The 26,714-nt window shown below is 43.2% G+C and overlaps 1 protein-coding gene across 1 annotated transcript in view; it reads right to left on the bottom strand.

Annotated features, from left to right (window-relative positions):
* The window catches only part of RAB11FIP4 (RAB11 family interacting protein 4), a 124,097-nt gene that overhangs the window by 72,178 nt on the left and 25,205 nt on the right, over positions 1–26,714 (bottom strand). The window contains exon 2 of the mRNA XM_086473604.1: positions 7,929–8,016. Within this exon, the coding sequence (XP_086329730.1) occupies positions 7,929–8,016 (88 nt within the window). The remainder of the gene's footprint in view (positions 1–7,928; positions 8,017–26,714) is intronic.

Genomic DNA, 26,714 nt, shown 5'->3' with positions numbered 1-26,714 from the left:
TCATTTAAGCCTGTTAGGTGAGAAGTTATCATCTCCTCCAACTTTTTCTTTGGTGAGGAAAACTCACGAAGGCTGTGGGTCTTCAAAGAAGGTTTTAACCGCCCAAAACAAGTGGAGTCAGAAACCTTTCTGTATTGCCTTCTTCCAAAATGCCAGCCAGACTGGTCTGTTAGAGCCAGAGTCACAAACAGCTCCCAGATCTCCAGGGTCTCAAATCTAGAGTTTAGCTGCAAGGTCTTCTGTGTTCCCTCTTTGCTGTTCAGTTCTTACCTAAGATCACTCCTGATCACATTCTTTCATTTTCCTTGTCCCTTAAGGCAGACCCCTTCACGATAGCCCTTGAACATCTAAATTTAAGCCTATCATTTAGTCAGTAAAAACACTGGAGAGAAAAGCATTGCCTCTTTCGCACCTAACCTACTCGGGGCAGCTCTCACCACTTCTTCATGACAGCCACCTGGCACAGGCTTTTATGTCCTGATCCAAAACCACAGAAGCTGATCAAGCATTTGACCCATTTCCAGAACATCACCAGACATTTAATCACATTTGTTTACCTAGCTGCATAGCTTAAAATGGCAAAACAAGCCAAATCTTGCTTTTATTGAAGTCACAGGCCAAGTTTCCATTGGCACTGACAGTCTCAGACGAACCTACATCCTCAGTCTATCTCCTTCTGCAAAGGTGACTTTTTGGTGGGAAGATGTTTGAGTGTGCAGCAACCAGTGTCCCTATGGGAGAGGTCTGCTTAGCATGCAAGCCAGCATGACAGCTTGGATCTCTTCATCCTGCGGGGAAGATTTGCATGGGAAGAAGAGAAGGAAATGCTGAGAGGCCATTTTCCTCCGAGATTACTAAACGACATCATTGCTACCTTGCAGATACCTGAACCTGTTCCAACATCCATCAAATCAATGAAAAGATGGCCACTGGCTTCAAGAATCTTAGGACTGTGCCACTGGTTTTATTCCTGTTAAGAACTGCATTTAAAGAATAAATTCTTTGTTGCTCTTTTCCCCATGAAGACACAAATGAGAATCTCTTAATTCTGGAGGACTGTGGTGCTGGTCTTTTCTTTGGGCCACCCCTTACCGCCAGGAAGGTGGGTTTTGGGACACTTTCAGGAAATGAGTCGGCTTTCTTATTCTGTTTTTCTGCAACAGTGCCAATATATCCTCACCTTTCACTCCCCTTATCTACATGATAATTTGAATTTTCCAAGTATTCAGAGAGGCTTACACAAGGGGCACAATATAAAGAGGGGACACTGGCTTGTCTCAAATACTGTACATACGTTTTCTTACTACCAGAATATATTTTGTGGCCTGGGAAATGCCAGTGAGCTAAATTATTGTGTTATAATATCAAGGTACTGGACAACAATTTGTACAGGAAGCAGTCTAGTCTGGCACACGTGGTGCTCTCTGCTACCAGTACCACTCTTGAGAAGAAGCATGCTTGCATAGGCTTGCAGAAATGCCATGATGGATATTTCAAGCTGCACAGCAGTATGCACCCAAGGCTAGAATCTGTCCATAAATAAGCCATTGCAAATAAGCAAAGGAATACTTCCTGGCTACTTCAAGGACCTCCTGCACTAAGATGTCCCATTATTGCTATAACTTCATTTTCCAGGAAATGGTAAAACTGAAAGCCACTTACATGGCTGATTAGAGATATTTCATTTGGATGTCTACTTGTATAATAAGATATTAATGTGCTCGATGTTCCCTCTCCCTTGCTACAGTTGGGAAAACTTCCTCATCTATGTTTTTGGGCAGCATTTAGCAAAGAGACTTAGCTGCACTGCAATCGTAGTGAGGCAGTAGACAGAGGCAAAGAGCTAACTCAGGAATAGTTTAAAAGGCCTTGAATATTTACTGCTGCAGCTCCACAAAAGGATGCCCTCTATGGAGAAACACTCTGCTAAAGGGCTGTGCATTATATAAATCACCGTGCCCGGTGATACAGATCAGGAACAATCCTGTGTCTGGAGAAAGAACTTAACTATCAGACCACAAAATGAGAGTGACCAGAAGCTGCTGAGTTTTCTTCTCTAGCTAAAGACACCTGATGAGCCAGCACAGAGGCAGCTTCTCTGTGCCACTCTGAAGACTGTTTGACACACACACCTGTACAAGTTCTTGTTTAATAAAGCACTGAGCCACTCTCTAGTCTGGTCTGTCAAAATTATCTGAGTTAAAAACTGTTTATCCTAATATTAAAAACGCATAAACAAACAGTTCATTTGGTCAGAACTGGGTTAGGGAGTAGCATTATTTGTGCTCTGCAATACAAAGTGAATTAAAATGGCAAGAGACCTGTCCCTGGTCAGAAGTCAGCCGCAGGACAAGAAGTTTAAGTAGCACTAAAACCAGTAGGTCATTTATCCTTTCTTCTTGTGAAAATAGCCAGATAAGATTTTTTCTTTCTTGAAAATACCTAAGACTCATAAACTCTCAAAACACAGTGCTGGCTGTCCAGAGGCAGGACAGGATCATCTTTAGTCCCAAGCAAAGATGATAAAAGTGTTTTAAAAGTCACTGAAGGGGAAGCCATGAACCTTTAACTTGTTCAGTTCACTCAGGATGCCAGACACAACTTCTCTTATGAGATAATTTTAAAAATTTACCTTCAGTTTCATTTTTAAAAAACTGTTTTTCATACCCTAACAGTCAATTTGGAAACAGACATTCTGGCCACAAATAAACACAATAGTAGCAAAGCTATTTCCTGAAAATGCTCAAAGTAGGAGATTTAACCCATACTGCATCAGGCAATTTTCACAGGCAATTAAGCAATTTTAATACTATAGGAAACCAAATCTGGTTACCTAATTGAATGTAGTTGGCTCCTGGCATTTTTCCTAAGAGCAATAGCTTTTTACTTTATCTACGCTTGGGTCTTTAATGGTGTATTAGACTCATTTATGGTTTCAGGCTGTATTTAGTGAAATTTAGTTGAGTCTTAGAAAACTCTGAAGTACTTTTAAAAGTAACCAACTACAGTTCATTAAACAGCTATGGCGTAATTTACAACAGGAAAGCTCAGCTCTTCACATTTACTTGACCATCTTTCTCCTTGGAGCCATCCCAAGTATTGCTCCTGTCAATAAGTTATTCTTAAAAAAATGGATAGATTCATCAAATCATCTCCTGTTACGGTGTACTGTTAAGTTTGAGATCTATAGCTATGAGCCTAAATGGGTTCATCAAGACTTCAAGGTTTTCTGCAGTGCTTTACTGAAATTGCTGTGCAGCTGTCCTGGTGTCTGGCAAATAAAGATGAACTCCTTTTACATGACTGTAACATATCCATCTCTTATTCCATACAGGATCCTCGGGGCAAAGCTGGTACAATACTATGCTCAGCTATTGGACTGCAAATTAGATTTTAGAGTTAGTTAAAAGAGATGGTCAAAACTCGGCGCTGGTTTTGTGAGAAATATGTTAGAGCATCTGAATGAAACTATAAAAGCAAACAATAATTAAAAAATCTCCAGTGAAACAGAGGCCAGAATCAGTCTGCTTCAGAAAACTTTGTTTGGGAAAAAAACCATCAAATTTCATACTATATTATTTTCACATTCTTTCACAGTCCAGATAACCTGTCACAGTCTGAGCTACCAGAACAGCCAACTTCCCTTTTTGAACATTTCTTTAAAGCTTTGGGAAAATCTGTATTATAGGAATTTTCATCAAAATTGCTAGGGACTCCTGGAGAAACATATCTACTTCTTAATTTTTATCTGCTCTCATAAAGACCGCTTCTAGAAGATTTCCAGCCAACTGCAGTAATTAGATGCGTACAGATCCATCGAAGTACAGAGATGGATTTTTGAAGGCACATAATGGTCTGAAGTTTCAAAGGTTTCTATTGCTGCAGGTGGGGAAGCATATAAATTCACAACTGTGCTTCTTCCACACTGTTAATGAGTATGAAGGAACTCCTACAACTCTCCATTTTCAAATATCGTAACAGAGCATAACTTATTGTCCTTAAAACTTCTGGGAGATGAGGAAAAGACTCTCTTGCTGCAGAGATAAACAGGCTACATGATTTCATCTGAAAAAAAACAGTGATTCTGCTAAAGCTAAAGATTCATTATTGCAGAAATGCTCTGTGCTAACGTGGCTCAGTCTCTCACATTACGAAAGTCATTACCCTCCAATTAGTACACAGTGGTCAGTGTTGTTTTCATGGTTAAAATAAGCTATAAAGTCAGAATACATTTGCCTTTATCTCTCAATTCTACATTAATTTGTATTTGTGCTGTACCCTCTCATCTCTGTGAGCTGCAAGACTAAGGGCAGTAGGGGGAGCTCACCCTTTATTTGTCACGGTTTGGTTTTTTTTACGTGGACTATCAAAGCAGAAAGACTATTGGAAAGACAACAGAAATCTTAAAATAGAAGGAACAGGTCAGACTTAATTAGAGCCTGCTAAACACATCAAGAGCCTGGTCCTGCAAATATGTCTGACTGTGGAACCTACCAGCCTGCATAGCACATTAGAAACAACAGTTCCACTCGAGCCTTTAAGTATTACAAGTGGCAGAAAATATTTACTGGATCAGTACAATACATTCAGTACAGAAAAACCAGTAATTGACTCCACTGAGCAAACAGTAATGGATCCCACGCTGATCCTGCTGAAATCAATGGAAATTCCGCCTTTGAGTGATGTTCTGGCTGCTCTTAAAGTCTCTAAGCAGTGCCACTTCTTAGGCTATGCTGGCTTTGACACAGCTGCTAGGTAAGAGGGTACAGGTGTTATTTCATGGCAATTGCTCTCCAGACAGATGCAGTTATTAGAAATAAAGCCATGCAGTGAGTAGATAGAGAGGGCAGCTTCAGCAGGAGTAAAACCTTCGTATTCTGGGATCCCAGTGAAATTGCTGCAAAGCTTTAAATTTGATGGCCAGCCTGTCCCTGGCTCCGGCAGAGCCTAATTGCCTGGGGAAACCAGCCTAGACAGCAGAGGCTCAGCACAGATCCTGAGGTAAAGTCCTTTAATCCACAAAGGACCAGAAAAAAAGAAGCAAAGCTTTCCATAAATAGAAAGCACCTTGCCTGTCCAGTATTCCACCCCAGTGACACAGTGGGAATGAGTTCCTCCAACACACCTCCTCTCTAGCACAGATACCTCCGCTTGAAAAAGTCCTCTCCATCACTTCCAAAGGTCCCCGCTGTTACTGAGACTCCTCAGCACATCCTTTCCCACAGTTCCTGCTGCTCAGCAGCTGAAGATGATTAATTGTCTTTTCCACCTGATAGCCCCAGCAGCTGCTGTGGAGGCACATGACTCATATGCCATGAGGTTTATCCAGCTCAGAAGCACTAAGGAGGAGTCAAGGCTTGATGTCCACTTGTAAAGGAACACAACACTTTTCATTTGTATCATGCAAGAGTGAACAATGCCCTGGTTTACGGAGGAGAGAGGCCAAGCTGCAGATTTTAGATCCAGGTTTGAGGTTTCTCCTTGCAGCAAGAGCTGCTACCAACCAGTTACAGAGCAGACATTGAGCACTCTGATGTTTGGGATTTTTTCAGGTTCTAACATTTAGTTTTTCTCTAAGATACATACGCGTATCTGAAATGCTCAAATCAATGTCGTCAGAGGTCTTTACCACTGAGATTTGAATCTGTTGTTCTAGATGCTTCAAACCTCATGCTTTAAACAAATTCAAGGCATTGAACTACCAAAAAAACCTTGACGCTACATCAGCTCTATGCAGCAAAAAATTTATTGGGCATACTATAAAGGCAAGCATCTATGAAACAAATTAATTTGAAGTCTCATAAATAAGAAATATGGCAAGACATTAGGACAGTAAAGCTTGAATTTAAACATTTGGCTTCCAGTGCTAAAAATAACACAGCTTCATACTCCATTACTGAAAAAAAACCCACTGGATTTATAGTAGGATCTCATTTTGCTCTATTAATCTGATTGCCCCAAGCACTTGCAATAGGCTGAGAGGTCAAAGAATCATATTTATAATCTGTTGCTGCCAAGACAAATTACTTTTGTTTGATAACAAGCCTGCTGCTATCCTTGGGATGTGGCTGTACCGAAAAGTGCGAGGTAACATGGTGGAGGCTTTCCATTCTGCAAGGTAGACATGCCCTTTCTGAACTTTAATATGACCAATTTCATTTTTCAGAAAAACATGGCTGGTAGCTAAAGACCAATAAAACTTCCATGCTGTGAGGTAAGCAATAGAACCAGCTTTTCTAAAAGAGATGCTGTGAAAGCATGCATAACAATGTCTTATCAGAAATAGATACAACTGCTCCTGCGATTATACATGCTTGGCACTGACACTGTGCAAGTGTTGACAGTGCTAATGATGTGCTAAGAGAGCTCTAGGTGATGCTGCAGAATTGGATGATTTCTCTGTATCTGTTCACATATACATACTACTATCCATCAAGCGTACGATTTGGACCCTACTTATAATGGGCTCCACATAAGGGCTTTAAGCTATTCATGAACTTGGAGTACAAGGTATTCCAGAGAGTTGGATTCCGTCACATCTTTGCAGGACTAGACCTTAAGATATGAATATATGAACCAATTCGCACAAGATGAGCAAGGATGAAAACTCCCAAGGTACCCACGGTCCCTCACGGTAAAGGAAACACAGCTGCCCACTCCTTCACTGAGGGTACTGCTCATGGGGACAAGGGCTCAGTTGTTACAGAAGAGATGTTCTTCTGGGTCACATCTATCCTTTCCTGACCATATTTTGTGCATTTGTGCATATCTTTAGACGGTGAATTACAGAGGACTACCAGATGATTTACAGAGCTTGTGCCTTACTCAACCCAGGACCCAGCTTGCTACAGCATTTCCTGGACAAGGAAAATCTCTAGTACAGACTTTAGTGTCTATACAATAATGTATTCACTTTCCTTCTGGGCTTCCTACTGCCTTCTCTTCAAACACAGCAGTGTCACCTTGGAAGGTGTCTCCATGAACACACACCGAGAGCAGCTTCTCACTGTAATTTTACATAATTATACACTGTCCTCATCTGCCATAAACTTTAATTAAAATTGCTGTGGTGTTATGTTCTTGCATCACTGTGGCTTTGTAATAATCTCATTGTAGCAGAATCTCCAGAGGCTTCTCCTGGAATCACACCACATCGCTGTGGCATTCATGCTGTTCCTGAAGTGAAGCCTCTGTGCTGTGACAGCTGGACATGATACATGTCCAGAAATGGACAGGCTGGATTATTTTGCTATGGGAAGCTAGAAAACTCATCAGGAGAAAAACAGCTAAAGTCCCTCTTCGCTGTTTGCTCCGTTGCCCTTTGGCTAAGCTATAAAGCATAATAGTGTCTACGTCTTCTGTCAAGGACTGTGTTTCCTTGCAAAGTAGATGGTTTGATCTTCAGGGCTTGCATGGCCAACCTGTAATTAACCCTTTTCTTTCCAATGCATATTCCCAAGTACTTTGAAAACATAACTATACCTTGCAGATACCTGAAGAAGAGTATAATAGTCTTAAATTTCCTAGCAGAGAAACTAAAGCCCAAGGGGTCTCTAACTTCCTTAGGTAAATCAACAGCAGAACCAGATGAGAACCTGGAAGTATCAGACTTTGGCACTGCCTGCTAACCACAAAGCTACTCTTTCTTCTGCTACATTTCTCTTTAAATCACATCCCATTTGTTTTGAAAAACTAACAGTAAACCAATGCACAAGCACCTGTGGATGCAGGAACTCTAGCATTGCTCACCATTGATATATCAAATGCACAAAAAGGAAAAATATACTGCCTCTGTTCTCAGAGTTGCCCTATGGTCACTACAAATAACCACAACCAAAAGAGAGCATGTCTTTGATCATTACATTTTCTGCAAGCAGAGAAACATTAGTGGAACTGAAGTGGATTATTTTTAAGAAATACGTACATACCTTTGATAGCAAAAACTCCATGACAGAAGTCCTTAAAATTGATCCTTCCCAAATCATTGGGGTCCAAGTACTTTGCCAGTTTTTCCACCTAAAAGAAAAGATCATAAAATATGTGTTGAGCTTGGTGCATCATCTGTTGCTGAGTTGGTCTATACCTTCTACAGAAGACCCCAAGTGGCAGAATACATGTAATGTTCACTTGAATCAGCCAAGAAATCGTTCTGCAAGGAGAAAGCACGTCGTATTGTCAGATCATCTGGGGCTGAGTAAGGTGCATGCTCTGACCAAAACTTATGCAGCTGGGACACATTAATACTCTCCTTGTGTGGATCTCAAGAGCTTAATAAGGGGTGAATCTGTGACCTAGCCTCTCATCTTAGAGCAGGGTGCTAACCGAATCTCCTTCCCTAGGAGCCCTTGCTGTGTGCTCATAGGAACTTAAAACCTTTGTGATCTCCATCCTGTTTATCAAAAGCTACAGGGGAAGGAGAAAGGATAGGAAGATTTGCTCAACCCACTGTAGCCTCATTCCCTGAAGAATCCAGACTACAGGAGAGAAAACTCATTGGGCACTTGGGATCAAACAAAACTTTCTCTTCACAGCAGAGAATACAAGTTTTGTATAGGGAAATAGAAGTATATTAACAGCACAAAAAGACTGTGATAAGACAGAGACCAGTTCTGTTCAGTACACTGTGCAAACAAGCAATGTACTTATTGCTTATAATCTCAGTTTCACAGTTTAGCCTTTCTGATCACTACTCGCCATAAAATGAGATTACACTGAATTTAAACACAGCCACCAAATTGGCATATGCCCCAAAGAAGGTCTGGCAGATTTTTCAGGATGGTTTTGGGGAAGAGGCAGAAAAGCAGTCTAGACTGGAGAGGCTGTTGTGTGTTCTGCTGTCTAGAATAAAGGAATAGAGAAACAAGTAGCTGAAGAAGAGTGAGGAGAGAGGCAGACCAGTCCAGGGAGGTGGGCACAGTGCTGGGACACCCCAGCTGGCTGTTCTCATCTCTGCAATAAATATACTGCATGACATCATATGTATTCTTGTGTCTGTCCCTTTGCCTGTTGTACCTAGCAGGTACCCTCACTGAGGCAGAGGCAGCTTCTTGCTGCTAGTAAGCAAGCTCACAGTCAGCTGCAGCACAACTCTGCCCTTGATCTGGGCCCTCCAGACACCCTGGAGTATCAACAAGACGAATGTAGAAGGCAAGGACAGCAGGCACGTAAGTTGCTGCACAATCCTGATGACTACAACGTGAGCTCAGATATGTCAGTCTGAGCAGCAACAAAAGCCCAGCTGGAAAGATACGCAGCAAATGAATCCAGATGACCCAGTTTCTCAGTTTTCTGGGCTTTTTTTTTTTTTTTTTTCCACGCTAGCAAAACCCTAGCAGTTTCTTAAAGCCCTGCAGAAAATGCACTAATGTGTGCGCACGACACTTCTTCCTTCAGATTCTCTCGGTGCTTGTAAATTCCCTCTGTGCCAATAAATGCCACGATCAGCCAAAAGCCTCATTTAGAACAAGCAAATTTGGAGAAGAGAATTACAAAATTTTTACTCACATGCAAAATTCTATGTTGAATGAGAAAGGAACAATTTGATCCTTACATTGAACCCTCTTTCCCCTCCTTTTCTTAGGGGGGAAAAAAAAAAAAATTCAGCTCACATAGGCAGGACAAATAAGGAGCTGTACGATGAGTTCAGAGCCCATGACAAGTTAGAAATCTTAAAACTTTCTTATTGCAGAAGGCTTCAACAACTCAAGTCCTGCCAGCCAGGAAGCGAAGCCAAGCTGTCAGCTATCATGTGTCTCAATCAAATTCCTACATCTGGTATCACAAGCAATTACTGTTGCCCCACTAATTTATAGCAGCAGAAGACATGTTTCTGCTTCCAAAACACAGCCACTTCACCAGAAACTGTAGTGTGCATTTAATGCATACAAGACTAGCTGGAAATCCTTACTGAAACCAATCAAGTAGAGACATGCTTGACATGGGACAGCTAGGTCAGTGTTATTCCTGCTCACCTTCACAAATATCGTAGATGAAGTGGTGGCAGAAATTCCTTTTTTTCAAAGAAATTTTGGGTGCATTCAAAGCACTACAAGCAAACAGGCCTTTAAGGCTGGCAGCAGCAAGATTTTACAGCCAAAAATCTTCCTAACAACTGCAGTAGCTTAAACGCGTGGCCGATGTGTCAGCTGGTGTAATTCAGCCTGGCTCCAGCGGCTTTGATGAAGACCTTGGTGTGGCCACTACCTGAGCATCTGTCCCCTCATGGATACAGCAACAGTATCTAATCAGACACCAGTCTTCTAGGTTCTTCTGTAACTCTCTTTGACAAATGTCAAGCTCCCATCACTGTAAAGTAACTAAATACGATTTCAGATGCTTGCAGGGTTGCTTCAGAGAATCCTATTTCCTGTAGGTCTCTAGCTAAGAGGCAACAAATCGTGTTTTAGGTTTTAATGTCCATATTCCTGCAGCCAGCTGGGAAGCCTCTACACTTTGTTATTGTGCTATTACACAGTAGTGTCACTGGGTGTTCCCGGTGAATCTGGCACATTTCTCAAAGTTGATGTAATGATTTTAGTCTACCAGTTGCTCAGCCATATACAGTTACATTTTTTAAATCAAATTAAATAAGATGTTATACGCCTGGGTGTGTGTATGGTGGAGGAACAGAGAATACAATCACATTTAGGTCTAAGCAATGTCTTAACAGTAAATGAAATTATCACCTGAGCAAAGTGCTTCAGTCTCCAGTTTCCCCTAAATCTAATTTTGCAGGTTTTCAATTAGATTTTATAATGCGAACAACGGACATCAGTGCAGGAGATGATGAAGAATTTACAGAACATCCTGATGGAATTTATGCCACTTGTGCTCACATCTGCAGCCAGTGCTAATCAACACAGCTTCTAGCACAGGTCAGAGGCTACAAAGATTTTGATCAACTGGAACTACATTTAGGTGGATACTTGCATAGAGTTTGTGCATTAATATACACACATGTATTGTACATAAATTTCTGCATATTTGCACAGTTTTGAGCCTGTAGTGCACTTGATCATACATTTTTACCAGTATCTTTCTGGGATAAGGCAAGAAGCTCTTCCTAGCTAATTCCAGACTGAAGGTATTATTAAAATTAAGCTCAATTTCAAGCTGTGGCCAAATAAGCTACACTACCACAGCCACCCCTAAATCTTCTCTGCTGTCTATGCTACGTCAACCACCCTTCTGCTTCACTTTGTAGAGAAATAATGTCCTATCCTCCTCTTTCTCAGAAAGGGTTGACTCCCAGCAATTAATCAGAAGTTGTAATGCTTATTTATTACCTAGGGAAACATTAAGGGCTTGTCAGACTAACTGCCAGGCTGCATGACATCGAAGCCTTTTTTGCAGTCAACAACCCCCTGGGCTTACAGCTCCAGCAGTCTGCTAGCAATCGAGGAGGCAGCAGCCTTTCCGTTAATGGAACAGGTAATGCAGCCCATGTGTGCCCAGGTGGAACACGCAAGCCGCGAGTCCTGGGCACAGCCAGAGTCCTGAGCCCCCGCACCTCTAGGCAGCGCTGGGCTCTGCCTCCTCTGCTGATCCCACTGCAAAGGACAAAGGACTGCCAAACCTACTGCTGCCACAATTCAGTGCTGAAGTGACCACGTGATTGTTGTGATACCTACAAGTAACGCAGGGAACATATCATGTGCTCCGGAGCTTAACATCACAAGACATCACAATGAGCTAGAGACAGTGTTTTGGGCTGAGGACAGACACTTTTCTCTGCATTGCTGCACAAAACAGTCCCCCCACGTGGGACAGCACAAACAAGGTCCGGATGGCAAACTAGTTTGTCATTGTAGGAAGAGGATGAGGACAGAAAAAATTAGCTGCAGGCTCAATAATCTAGCTGGTTCTTTTGGCAGCTGCAAGAGTCTCTAGCGAACCCTTCAGTAGGCATCCAATAGTCTCAGAGAGAAGACATAAATAATTTTTGATGATAGGAGAAAACCAAACCCTCTGTCCCTATTGTTTAACTTGCTTGGATGAATGGGTGATTATCCTTTCAATGCAAACATATTTCTCCATTGTAATAACGGGTCACTTCAGCCAAAGCATTTGCCTCCTCTCTGTTGGGTTTCCCAGCTATACAGGCTGCACTGCAACGAGGCGTTTCCCCCCTGCTGCTTTCTGACACATGAGAGTAGGCTAGGAACACTTTAAAAGAGTCTCTGCAATGAAAATAAAGGGACAAGGTTCAGTGTCAAGAAAAAATTTTGAAATCAAAACTGACCAAGGCAGAGATTCATATTAATGAGCAGGAATTAGCAGTACAAAGCATTGGACAATAAAGTGAGGCAGAATGTTCTTCCACCAGAGAGCCTCTGGTTCAAAATGTACGTTCTGGATGCATCACAGAGGTGAATGGCTGAGGCTTTGTGGCACACACTTTGTAGGTAAGCAGGCTGGCTTAGGTCAGGAACCAGGAAGGGCTGGATTCTCAGCTCTACGGCTACAAGTAAATGATTTACAACCCATCTCTGTACAGAGACTGAACACAGCAAACAGTGTCTCAGTAGGAAATCTGCCATACCAAATCCTACCCAGGAAAAAAGAGAGAGCAGTAACTGAGTCAAAAGGTTTAACACTTAGAAACCTAGGCTGCTGCAGAACCCTCTGCTAGATGCCAGAATCGATAACACATCTGAATCCAGACACACGAGGAAAGCAGAGGTGAAATCCTGGTGTCAGCAAAGCCAAGCCAGAAACCCACAGTCAGCCCAAGACTTGCTCAAAAATTTACCTGCAACGTTTTTAAATCCAGTATGCACTGGGCTATTTTTGTGCCTGCAGTTACAGTCTGCTGTGATGTCCTCTGCTCATTTCCTTCAACAGGGGTTTCAGATGGTGCCCTGCCACACAACTCTGAAGTCTAAAGTTTTCAGAAAACCTGATGCTTGTACTGAATTCAATGTGTCCTAATAATTACAAGGGATGGGGAGTATTTTTCTTTGAACTCCATCTAGAGATTTTGGTTTAAATCTTAGAAGAGTGAAGCAGGCAGAGGACATGAGCTTGCTGAAATATCATAACCTTTTTGATTTTGGTGCCATTTGGGAATGAGGAAAAGATTTGAGTTTTGGCAAAGTCACCCAACTCAGCAACTAGGAAATGTGTTTCCTCAGTTTCTTCAGCCCAAAGTTTCTCACTATGTTAGCTAGAGGCACCCCTAACTATGTTGGGGGCATCTTTGAATTTACTCCAGAAGAGAACTTCCCATTTCCCAGCTCTGCTCCAGTGAAGGTGTGAAAAGTCCCCTCCTATGTCCTATGTCCAGACAAGAGCACCAGATATGGAGACAGACCCAGCCTGCACTGCAGAAAGGAAATCCAGAGTGCTTTGTAAAGAGTCCTCTGTAGCCATAGTGCCTGGGACAAAATTCACATCTAACCTGAAGCACCCTCCATCCTGCCAAGGACACAGAACAGGAGCCTGTGACTAACTCAGACATTCTCAAAACAGAGCAAGGAGCCAGTCACAGGCACGTACCAAGGTGTGTAGAGGAGTGAAGTCACTGCAATCTGCTGCTCTAACTAGAGGCAAGGAGAACATCTGTTAGCCTTTGCTCAAGCTAATTCCCTTCCAGCATCACTGAGCACGCCTGCTGTCCCAGGACTTGCAGTACCTCAGAGTACGACCACATGCTCTACGTGACCAGGCATGTGAATGACTGTTAAGAGAAGGGAAAGGATTTTTGCAGCAGAGGGAGTGGAGGAAGAGGAGAGAAGAGGACAGGTCACTGACAAACCTCAGAAGAGATTTATTAAAAGTGATCTTTTCTTGCAAGTGAATTCAGTACATGGGCACCTCCCAGCTAAGGAACCCTCTCAGGACTCCTGGCCAGCTCTTGCACTAATGCTGCCAAAACAGCTAGGTATTTTTTTCCAGAAAAGATTTTCTGACTGGAACTGAATCCTGCTTCCATTTCCAGGCAAGGACCTCTACGGACCTCACTTAATCTTCTTCAAAAACTGACCAGCACAGAAGAGATTTTGTTAACACAAAAGAAAATTTGTCAGATGTAGATGTAATTGAGTTCTGAGGGACCCCCCACTGGCTCCATCCACTGAAATCTTACAGCAGGGTCCAAGTCACAGGCAGAAGATGCCATTTGAAATAAACAACTCGTCTCAGCAGTTCGCCTTCATACTGCAGGAGACTGTGAGCACGTCTCACCCTGAAGTGTAAGCAGGGAACACCTGGGAGCTGTGAGAATGGCAAGACAAGCACTTGCAGGAAAGGTCAGGCTGTGCTGCAGCAGCGACATTTGTGCAGGATTTCCTGAAGCACCAGCATTTGGGAGAAACCTCAAAAAACCAGCAAACAGATTAAATATGTAAACGCTGCAGGGTGAAATTAGAGAGGTTCCCACATGATTCAGACAGGGAGCAGGAGAACTGCACTCACCCTGATCTTAGCAGACTGGCCTTTTCCCATGTGGGGAGGGGGCATAAGTTTACACCTTCACAGTATGAAATGCAGAGGCAGGACTCGTGCCAGCATATGTGCTGAGACCCAGCCCCAGCTCTTTAACCAGCCCCCAGGTTCAGGCCTTTTTAGCACCCATGTGGTCTGAGATGTTAGAGCTCTCCAGTCCAAAGTCACCCTCACCGTTGCACAGGGCTGTTTGTTTCGTCCCTGGTCCCAATCTAGAGCCGTAAGTAACAAAGCAAGAGGACTCTTCCTGCTGTGGCTCAGTAATTCCTTGCCACTCAAAAATCGCCACCCTCCTCTCCCCCAGAGCCTGCTTTCCCTTTGCTCTGCAGGTCCTAGTCCTCCACTTCACTCTGCATCGGCCACACCAGCAATTCTTCACCTTGCCACCTTACACACAACACCAGATAGAGGCTTTGCTGTTTCCTGGCTTATATAAACCTCCTAAATGATGACTCTAGCTACTCATTACTTCCCTCTAAAGGGCTACTACTCAAACAACCTGCCATATCAGAGCAGCACAGGCTAATGGGTGCTCAGGAGACCCATTAGTGCAGGATCCAGTGTCTCTGTTGGGATTTCGTGGACTGGTCTTTCTCTGAAGCTATTTGGTGTTTGCATCCACAGACTGGAAGTAAATATAAAACCATGATGACGAAATTTGCAGATGACAGGTTGATAAATAACAACAATGCAGACAGTCTCACATTCCTCTGGATAGCTTTATAAGTAAAGCCCATACAGCCAGAATATGTTTTAGGCACCACCAGGCAAGGTCACAAAACAGAAAAGAAGGCAAAAGAGAAAGAAAAGGAGTAACACATCTACTGAGATGAGGACTGTCTTTTGATGAGCTGGGATTTATAGATACAGGGGAGAGGAATGAGGCTTCTCTGGCAATTCGGGAAAGCAGAGCAAGGTGAGGGAAATTATTTCACATTGCATTGGAGAAACCAACACTAACACAGCTGTGGTACCCACTTTCATAAGAGAAGCTGAAAATGGAGACAGGTTGCAGAGAACTGACATAACATTCAAGTGCTGTGGAAATGTCTTATGCAACCAAACTTAAAGACAGTTTTCTCTGTTTAATTTGGCAAAGGGGAGACCAAGTGGTGATTTATTACTAGGAATAAAGACTTCTGCAAGCAGGAAATTGCAGGTTCTGATGGACTCTCTAGTCTAGCAGAGGAAAGACATAAAGAACCATTATCTGCAAATTAAAACGGAACAAACTCAAATGAAAAACAAGGCACAATTTTTTATCAGCATGGTTGTTTACCAAGGAGAACTATAAAATGGGACTGGTCTGGAACTATAAAAAGGAACTGGACTCCCTCATCTGAGGCCTTTTGAGAAGACAACAAAATATATCTGGTAGATTTACCTAGCCTAGAGTAAGTGGGTTACAAGCTGTGCTGTCACCACTTCAAGACATCACACTAGATGACCTGATGCTCTCCCCGAACCTAACTCTAAAGCACACGAAGGACCGTGTTCCTAGTCACACGTGTAACATGTGGAAGACCAGCATTTAGGAATCAGGAGTCCAACAAACAGCCTACCCACGCCATTCAGTTCTGGCAGACTGTGTATCGTAAATAATTCAGACCACTGCAAACAGCATCATGAACTTCCATCAGCTGCTGTCTGATCCCCAAACATGCAGGAACATACATCGTTGCTGGAAACAATGACTTTGGATTCACACTGAATTTTAATTGCAAGCATCAGCCATTGCCCCTTGGTACTTTATCAGCAGGCTTCAAGCCTGAAATTTGCTGTGTGTCTTAAGTTTTGTGTAAACAGAAATGATTGTTTCAGTGTCTGCTTTAACTAGGGACACCCGATTTACCAGCTAGAAAGCAGATTTGGGGACTGTATCCTAAATGACATAAGCAAATTTGTTGAATAGTCTTGGCCTTGACTTTGAGCAAATTCCTAAATCTGTCAAATCCATAATCCACTAATGGCTCCAATGCAATAAATCTGATCACATTCAAAGGAGTCCATCCACTGGCTTTCCTGGGCAACACATGGAATTGCATCTTTTTCCAAATATGAACTGGGTCCATGAGGCCTTGGTCCAATGGGAGAAAAATATCCACCAGTTACCCAGATGGAGAAAACATCCACTATGTGGCATTTTGCGGAGTGTGAGAAATGTATCCGTGAATTACAAAGCCATAGAAAGAAAGAGGTGGTTTCAGAGGCATGGCAGGTGGTTGAGTGCATTCAAAGGAAAGAGGGAAGCTTCTAGTGTTCCTGTGTCATTAACGCCCTGTGTAAGCATTACCTCGGCTCAGGTGGGCGACAGATGGCGAATGCAGTTGAACTACTGACACAGGCATGGCGGAGCACTGCGGATCTGCACAGAGGAGGTCAGCTGCTATCCTTCAGAAATGCAAGGACAGCAAGCGCTCTGCTGAGCTGCACCTGCCTGCTCCTGGTGGAGAAGCTTTGGAGCACTTCACAGAAGTGACAAACAGAAGAGGAGGACAGTTAACTGCCTCTTCTCAGCTCATGGGAGTGATGAGGTCAGGAGCTACAGGATTCCTATCACAGACTCCAGGGCAGGATGGTTTAACTGTCTAGACTGGGAGATCCATGCTGCTGGGGAAAGAGATGGTATCCAGTGACCATGGGACTGTGGCATGGGGGTCAGAGCTGCAAACTTACCAGTAGCATATTGTTACCAGCAAATTACTTCATCTGCTTCGGCTTCCCCTTCTTTAAAATGGCTATGGCAATACCTAAACCACATTGAAAGGGCACTATAAGGTGATGACACCACAGACAGCAATGAATTCTGCACCAAGCTGGTCCATGCTGTGGGTTGTTGGGTTTTTTACCCCGTCTCACTTGCCCACTATATTCTGCCTTCTAATTTCTCAACACTATGGACTGATGTCTGTCACCTCTTAATACATCTGCTTGATCCTACATGGAACACCAGACACACCGATGATTTGGCCCAATACAATACATGGGTATTACTAAACTCCACTGCATTGCAATGAAACTTGCCCCACTGGGCAGACCCTTACCATCATTTTGTTTTCTTATTCTGTCAAATAGCATTTTACTACCATGAACCTCAATGAATGTGTGCGTGTAACAGAAATCCAGGTAGTGCCAGGAAAATTGATGCTATGATTTCTGTTTTCTATGGAGAAATCACTTGCAGTCTTTAATACACATGATGACACAAACCTAATTTGGGGTATGAATAAATACAGTTCTTGTGATATTACGTACCAGATTTTGTAGTTATCGTCCTTACGGTTAGGATTTCTGACCATAGCTGAGACCCAGAAGTTATCACACCTAAGGAATCCCTTCTCATACACCATATACCTTCACTGGCTAATGTCTCTACTTACAGAACAAAACATTTTATGACCACAGAGAATCACCAATAAACTTTGAAACAGAGTGCATGTGAATAGCTCTGAATCTGACTACAAGTGAGAAGGGATCATTGCCTGGAATTACAAATTCTTCAGAACTTCCTCAGCATACACATCCCAAAGAGAGTGTTCACAGCTACAGAAACTACTTTAACCCATCCTGTCTTCGAGCCACAAACCACCAAAGTCCTGGTGAGTTTTTCCTCTGCCATCTACGCCTTTGGATGCTTCAATTTCTTATACAGACAACACTATTAGAACAATATTTCTCATTTATTTTATCCCTCCTAATGTAATGTAGCAGCTGACAATGAGCAAGCATCAGAATCATAAGATCAACATCTCTCTACAGACACCCCCACCATCCATGATCCCGTATGTAAGAACCTCTCGTTTAAAATTACTTAGCGCTGATTTGAACAGGATTCCATTTCCCTCCCTCCCTCTGATGCTGTGTTGCAAAACAAGACATTTGGCTGGGCCCACCAATCTTAAACAGTCTATGGGGAATCCCACACAGTCTGGAAAACCATGGGAACAGAGTGCAAGGCTAAAAATATGCCAGAGCCATCTGTTCACTCTACAGTGATTATTTTGTGTTGCTCTGGAAACAAGGGGTTAACGTGTTGAACTGTTTTCCTAAAACCACTGATGCACTCATTTGCTAAAATAAGCAGGTCTGCATTAACACCTTCTCTTCCACTTCTACCAGAACTGAAACCAAGGCTTCCTGGAAAACAAGGCAGTTAGCAAAAGCCGTGACAAGCTGAAATGAAGCACAGCCCATTATTGTCTAATTCGCTTGCATAAGTCAAATATAGCATAAAATAGTCCGATCTCAAGAAATGCAGTAGGCAATTGGTCATGCGGGTGCAGCTTGCTTTGCCTTTAAACGAGGAGGAAAATGCTTGGGTAACTGTCAGGCTTATCTACAAGTGGTGCAGCATGGATTCATTTTCAGATAAAATATTCTTTCTCTCTGCAGCTTGTAGTGTGTGTGATCATTCTCGTCAGTATATAAAGGGAACTTACACAGAGTAATGGGTTTCATGGCTTGCAGTTATGAGACATCAGCCAAATGGGATCTACTCCAGGAATAATTATCATTTTTTGAAGTAAAACTGGGGAGAGAGGTGGGGCACACAGTGCCAGCTTATCAGCCAACATTTTCTCAGCACCTCCATTGCTGACACATCTGCAGTCACATTTTAATTGAGGTGTTACCATGCGCGGAGAACAAAATACCAAAGACCAGCAGGAAGAGGCTGGAGAGGGTGGGGAGAATAGAGCAGGTTTGAACAATGACTGGTAGGTAGGTCACAACCCACAGCTCAGACATCCCCTATACCAGTGAAAACACAGTGCCCAAAGCCAAACACGAGCTGCAGGAAATTCACCAAACCAAAGCCTAACGCTACTGTCACTGCCACAAGCGTGCTCCAGGCTTGTGCTGAAATCGAGGCAGTGACTCCAGACTGCATGGCTTAGGCAAAATCAGAACAAGACACTTTTCTGCCAGCCATATAATGGCATGTCATTTGTTCAACTCTGAATCACAGGTCAAAAACACAGCTAAGTGCAATGGCAGACTCCTGAGATACGGTATCACCCAGTTTTGTCAGCAACATCCTTACAGTTTGGATTTCTAGCCCCAAAGATACGAAGCAAGTATTACACTTAGACATTCACTTCTCTTGACTGTCTGCTTTCATTGTTACTTCCTCTCCTTAAAGCATAAAACTAACCAAATAGGCAACCAGAACACAGTGCTGTGTTTCATACAGAACATCTGCTTTCAAAAGCAATTTAGATTCTAGTCTGAGAGTCAGCCAGAGACCTGCCCAGGGCAGCACAATTTGGGTGTCCTCAGCTCTCTCAGCCTGGTCTTCTGAAATCAGTTTTGAACCCAGCTGTTAAAGCGGAATGTGGTTGGCTTTTGGCATGCTCATAGATACAGAGGATGAAATGTAGGTCTTGAGATCTGATCTCAAATGCAAACGCCTGAACAGCAGTCCTGAAATTAAATTGAATGAAAGAATTTTCATGGCAAATTAATGCTTTGACACAAATCCTGGGAGGAATGAGTATTGGATGAATCCAGCACAGGAGACACACATTAGTTAAGATGACAACATCAGGCAGAAAGGTATGATTAAAGGAACAATCTTCCACTTAGTTGAAGAGAAAGATGCTTAACCTTTCAGAAAAGTGTGGCTGGGAGATAACGTCCTTCCCCAAAGGAACAGAGGAGGAAATGTGCAGTAAGTACCACTTGCTATGGTGGGATAATTACCAAGTCTGAAATGAGGTTGACAGGTTTGAACAGCAGCTGACTCCTCTGACGTCAAGACAAGGGAAGCACAGATAAGCAGGCTGTGACAGCAGTGGCAAAGCATGAGTCAGGACTGCTAATGCTGAGAGAGGATAGCAACGAACCCCACCAAGAGCAAAGCTACCAGAGGCTGAGGCAAGGAGGGAGTCCTTGCTGCATCAGCTCGCACAAGCAGACAGATTCCTGATCATAGCACTCACACAGCCAGCAGTGTTAATCTTTTCTAATTCCCCTGTGCCTTGTTGCAACTGCCAGCTCCAGGCAATGTAATAACCCAGAAGCCCCCGTGTACTTCCCATTCCTATGTCATGAGCATTTCCCCATACAGAAATGCATCATTCAAACTGCAAAGGAGGGAATTTTCACTGTATAAAATCACACAGAGAAATCCACATTGCTCTTTGATCTACATTGGGAAAGATGTTAGAAGGAATGATAATTAGCCAGCATTTTTGTGTAGAAAGGGATAGCTGTACAAGGGTGCTTCATGTTACAGTACCCCTATACTCTGCATCCTTATTAGCCATTACAATCTCATCGATATTAGTACTTCTTAATGGTTAGAAGGCTGAATGTAAGGAAGATCCAAAGCCACATACAAAGAGAAAGGAAATAAAGGTGCACAGTTACAATGGAATTGCAATTTTGTGTTTTAGAAGTGTGCCAAATTCAACTGTTATCAATTAGTATTGGTATTGTAAGAATCTCAGTGAGGGACTGAACCCAGTATTCTCAGCTCGCTGTACACACTATTGAAAAGATAGTATCTGACGCAAAGGTAATTTTCTTTGCTGGCATGTGATTTTACCTTCTCTTCTTACCCAGAAACAGATGGACTGTAAACAGTGTTGGACCCAGGGACTAAGCAGGAATAGCAGATTTTGAAACAGAGATTTGGTTAATGGAAAAACCCTACTCTCCTGAGCAGAAGTATGACCTGGATTGTAGCATCAGGATACTTGTGTGCGTGTGTGCCCCTGTCGATGTGTTGTGCACCTTGGTCAGCGTGCACCAGGTGTGCTGTCCCTGGGACTACCTGACAGAGGACACCAGCTGGCTACAGCACCTCGCTTTTTTAGCTGAAGAGAGACACCACCCCGTCTAACTTTCCTCTTGTACACAGGGGACCAAGCCCCACAACAAAACCAATAGCAAACAGTTACAATCCAGAACTTTAGAGATTCAGCTGGTACTCACTAGCCTGCGCTCATGCCACCCTTTGGTCTACACCAGGGAAGGTAAGAGTGGTTCTGTGATGACTTCCATCAGCTGAAAAATGACATCTCAAAGGCTCAGGTAAGCAGGTCACTATTCCCACTCCAGCTATCAATCAAGACAGTAGTAACTAGAGAGGCATTTCTGTGCACCTGTACGTGAGGCTGTGACCTTTCATGCCTGTACATGCAGCACAGAAGTCCACAAGGTCTGTTCCTGTTGTGTGAAATTGTTTCCTCCTAAAGCCTTTTAAGAAGTTACTGTTTTAGTCTTGTTCATTTCTACTGATACCTTTTTCAACAAGCTTTTAGTGTGTACGTATTTATCATCTCTCTGTGGTATCTGTTGATGCTTTGTGTATCAGTGTGTGAATTCATTTTTCCTCACATTAAAATCAAACCAAACAGGCTGATCAAAAAAACAGTAATTTTGATTTTTCCACCTAATATACGTTCCCTGTAGGTATTATGACAACACATCACCACAGAGTCCCAGACAGTAAAAATGAATTGCTTGGAAAGCAAACCCAACACTTTGTTTGTGAAAACAGAATAGGCATTGTTTACAGTGAATCAGGAGAGCTTCTCCTGAGATGGACACCCAGAAAAAAAGGTAAGAATTCGTCACTGGAGCTCAAATTATTATCTCCAGCGTAGAACATACCCTACCCGCTGCCAATCAGATTACGTGCAGTTCTGCTTTGGAGCATCTATACAAGAGGAGTGGACTAGTTAGCCTTTTTGTTGTACCTCACCCCAATTCCCAGTGTAACACAAACAGTAAAACATTATTTCTAAACTAGTGGAGTCCCTTTAAAAATCAAAGTAGGTGCTTACACCCCCTTCTTGGCTTTTCAGTTCACAGGCTCTTCTTTGCTTTACAGTTACCAGTTTAAATGCTCTTGACAATTTATTGATTGCCTGAAATCTCTAAACAGGCAAAAACTGATTATTGTCTATTTGCCAGACCTTCCACAGCACAATTTCTCTAAAATACGCAGTTTCTGCTGCTGCTGCCTTCTTTCAACCTGCCAAAACTTGCATTCGTATCTATTTTCCTCCAACATAAAGATGTCTTGTAGGAATTACAATCAAGAGATGAGAGAATGTAGAAATCACAATAGATTTATACTGCAAGGCCCTCACCCAACTGCATTTCACTGCAGTGTTAGACCTGAGAAGCCAGTCCACTGCTACTAGCTAGACATGTACCAGCCACAAGAAACCACAGGTTACTCCTCGTGCATTTCCAGGGGCAGAGTTTCTGATGTGCATTATCTGCAACTGCTCAGAAGATACTTCTTACAATCACAAGGATGTAATTTAGCCTTCAGTGATCAGGCTCAGCGAAGCCCTGTAGCAAAGGCACATGTATGAAACATGGGATGGGATGCTGAGAGCTTGAAAGAACAAAAGGAGCCTTCTGAGAACACCTTTCGCTGGACCAATTCAATAAAGGAATCCTCACTGGGCAGTGTATAGTTGGTTTCAGCACCATGGAGTAAAGTAGATAGTTTCATGGTTTGTAACCATCTCGAGTTAAACAGCCAGACATTTTTACCCCTGCGTAGCAACAGCAGTGTCTACCTGACACTGCTGATTGTGGCCTGGAGTATGAGGGCTCCCCACAGAGAGGGCTGACGGACTGATTCTGCCTAACATGTTCATGGACTGGGTTCCTTTTTGTATGTATTTTCTTAAAATCTCTCTATGAAGACTGACTCTGGGAGGTGGGGCATCTCAGGGCTAAGCTTGGTCAATACATAAGGGGAAACATCAAAGGAAAAATAAGCTGGAGCCGAAATGCAGTGCTGATGCCTCAGTAACAGCAGGGAAGGCGCTCGTCCCCCACTGCAGTGCCTCACCCTGCAGACCAACCTGCTGAATACCCAGCAGCTGCCCTCTCTCTTAATTGTACTGGTTTGGACAGGATCCACGCACTTTTTGTAAGAGTAGTAATTACAGCCTCACGGGCAAGGTGTACAGATATTACAGAGATGGGGCATCCTGCCAGTGCTGACTCGGAGGGCCAGAGACAAACACAATGTCCTGAACAAATCGCACGTGTCTCCCACCAGCTGGACAGTTCTCTGCAGCTCTCTGAAACTGTGGTGGGCTGGAGCTGCACGGCCTGCCAAACGTGGGAAACATGGAAGTGGTCCTGGAGACACTTCGTGGTGTTCTGGGAGCAGTTTGGATGAAGGTGATCTAGAATAGGGCAATTGTCATTCAAGTACCTATACCTAAGCTGAGTCACAATGAAATGTTGCACCTGATGACAGCTCAGCCTTGCTGCTCTTTCTAGGTGTGAATTCACATTTCTCACAAATATTGATGCATTTTTACTAAATGACCAAATGCTGCCCAGGTAGGGAAGCTATGAGGAAGGTATAGAGGTAGTGAGGCAGCCATAGAGCCTTCACATCATTAAAAGCTCACATCACACCAGACAGGGTTAAAGAAGGACAGGGAAGTAGATAGGAGGGGGAAACAGCTCCCTTAGCACCATACTAAACCTGACCTTGAACAAAGCCAGAAGCAGTGGACTTGATGCAGGAACCACTTGTACTGTATTATACAATGAAAGTCATGCTAGAAGAACTTAATGGCCATAAAACACATAAATCACCAAAACCACAGAGAGGTATTTAACTCTGAAAAGTGCTTTTGCAATAGATTTCTAAACCTTGGCAAACAACACTTAGCCCCTTATTTGAGAGATGCTGGAAGGCATCATTATGATGTGGGACTTAAATCAAACTTGTCTCATACCAGGACTTTAACCTTCTCCAGATGGATATCACTTTCCAGTGGCCGCCATCATTCAGACATGGTCCAGCAGTCAGGACTCCCTATAATGCAGGACATATTCAACCTTCACTGGTCCAGACGGATCTCTTTACAGCCAGGTTTGTCAAAGCCTCATTAGGCAGGACCAGTACAAAAGTGAAGTGATGAGAATTACAAACAGGCACCTGTTTTGAGCCTTCATACTTGCTGGTCTCAGCAGCTTTGTGGTTTTGCCCAGTACACTCTTGGGTCTGGACAGTCTGTCATCCTAGATTCCACAAATACTGGTACAGACCAAACCTGCATACAAAGGGTATCTTTCCACATGTCATGAAACAGGAGTTCATCACCTCCATTGCTTTGCAGACTTAGATGGGATGAGGAGCCACAGGACAGAAACATTACTTCTTGCCCAGAGTTTACAACATGGTTTTACTCTTCACTGTAATAGGAATCTCTTTTTAAAGGGACCATCAGGAAAGCTTTGCAAATGTCTCTCAAAACACAGCCACCAAACCGGAGCCTGTCCAATATAATTCTCTGTGCAGATATCTTTGGTCTCCTGCTGAACCCTCCCTGCATACAGGGAGGCTCCATGGCTCTTTGGAACAGCATCAACGCAGCTCTTTCATGTAGTTTGCATCCAGCAATGAGATCAGGGGAAGCACCAAGGCTCCACAGAAAGGAATATTTTGTCAGGGCACCATCTATCTGGCCAACAAGTCAGAGAGCCATGAGCTGGCAAAGGAGACAATTCCCCTGCTCCAGGGTGTTTTGTATCTCGATGACAAACTCTTGTGGCTAAATTGCTTCTGGCTCCCATCATGTGTCTTGCTGCTCTCTGTTTATTTACACTGTCACACTGGTGAGAATTATAGAAAGCTGCAATAACTGAATTACTGCCACACTTGCAGATAACAATGGCAAGGTCTTTTAAAGGCTTCTGCCCTAGCACGTGCTTTGTCTGGGATAAAAATGAACACATAATAATTAAACAAAAGAAAAATCTTAGAGCATAGTGCACATTGAATGATGCACCATTGGATGTTAGCATCAGCACCAGCCAGAGGTCAATCTTCATGCCAAAGAAACAAAAGGTAACATTCTTACAAAGGGAAGAAATATTAGAAGGTAATGTTTGTGTCCTTGTTACTATCAATTTTATGGAAGGTGGGTGAACAAAGGACTCGGGAAGATGAATGGCAAGTGCTGAGCTCAAGGGAAGCTGCAGAGATTTACTCTGAAAGCCTTCCACCAACGAACCTCAGCCTAAAGCTGCACAAAACCAAAGGCTCATTGCAGGTCTCCTCACTGGGGAGGATGCCACAGGTTGGGAACCAAGCAGGCACTGCCCACCTCACCAGTGCCTTTGGTATCAGCACCAGAGGAAGACAGCCAAAGCCCCAATGGGTTAACAGATCCCCACTAAGCCTTGACTGCCCTGCTGGGGGGCACTATAGCAGACAGGCCATAGTCCAGGGACAGTTGTGAGTCCTGAGACACAGTGAGAGGCAAACAGCCAGGAGGATGCACAGTGACACAACTGTAACCCTGCGAAGGCCAGCTGTGGCACAGGGCCAAAGCTCACGGAAGTGAACACGAACCTTTCCATTGACCCGAATACCTTCTGGTCAGTGTGCAGGATCAGCAGTGAGAATAAGCCAATTAATAGCAAGCCCTTTTCACTCTTGGTCAAGCTTCTCACAAGCAGGAGCACTCAGCAGGAGAAGCGAGACTTAACAAGGGATTTGACAGAGATCAGCAGCTTGATGGAACTCTGCCAGAAGTTTTGCCATGTATCAGGAAAAAGCTGCAAACTGCAAAATCACTTTTTCAGTGTCAGACTCCTGAAAAAATGCTTCTCTCTTTGTTATTTTCTGTTGTTTCTCTTGTCACCGGAAAAAAACCTTACCCTATAACATGGGATCCTTTGTTTCCTCCCTACACTAGCACTCTAAGTAAATTCTACGTTCTTGTATACCTGACCTTTCTGAGTAAGCTCCAGCCTTTCTCATATGGTTTTCAAATGTTTTCCTATGCCTGTATTCCAGGATCAATTACTCATCTATTCGAAGAAAAAGCCTACACTTGCTCCAAAAGACACTTGCTATGTGTATCTTACTGGACATATAATATAGATATAAATTTAGTGCTAATAGTGTGCTGAATTAAAGCCTTGCAGACCAAAGCCTTAAGAGCATCTGTGAATCAGGTGCAGGCAACAGCCTTTCAAGGTTTCTCATCCTGGCCGTTCAAACCTAACAGAGCACCTCTAAGATGTGGTCTGATGGTTCATTTTATGCTTGGGTAAACTACATATTGACAGCAAAGGGAATCTGTGGCAACCACAGCTAGATACGAGTCGCAGGCTAGTGCCTCAGACAGACTAGACAATCTGTCACTCCTTGAATAAATTATCTGCTCAGAGAAGAATATAATATGATGCTATTCTCAAAAAAATCACTCTCTCTTCCTGTTGTCCTTCCATGGTAGTTTAAGCTGCATACACTGACTGTTCATCTGTGG

The sequence above is a fragment of the Leptosomus discolor genome, chromosome 15 (assembly GCF_034619465.1).
Source record: "Leptosomus discolor isolate bLepDis1 chromosome 15, bLepDis1.hap2, whole genome shotgun sequence".
NCBI lineage: Eukaryota > Metazoa > Chordata > Aves > Leptosomiformes > Leptosomidae > Leptosomus > Leptosomus discolor.
Note: the sequence above shows the minus strand (reverse complement) of the source record. Positions and strands in the feature narration are given on the sequence as shown.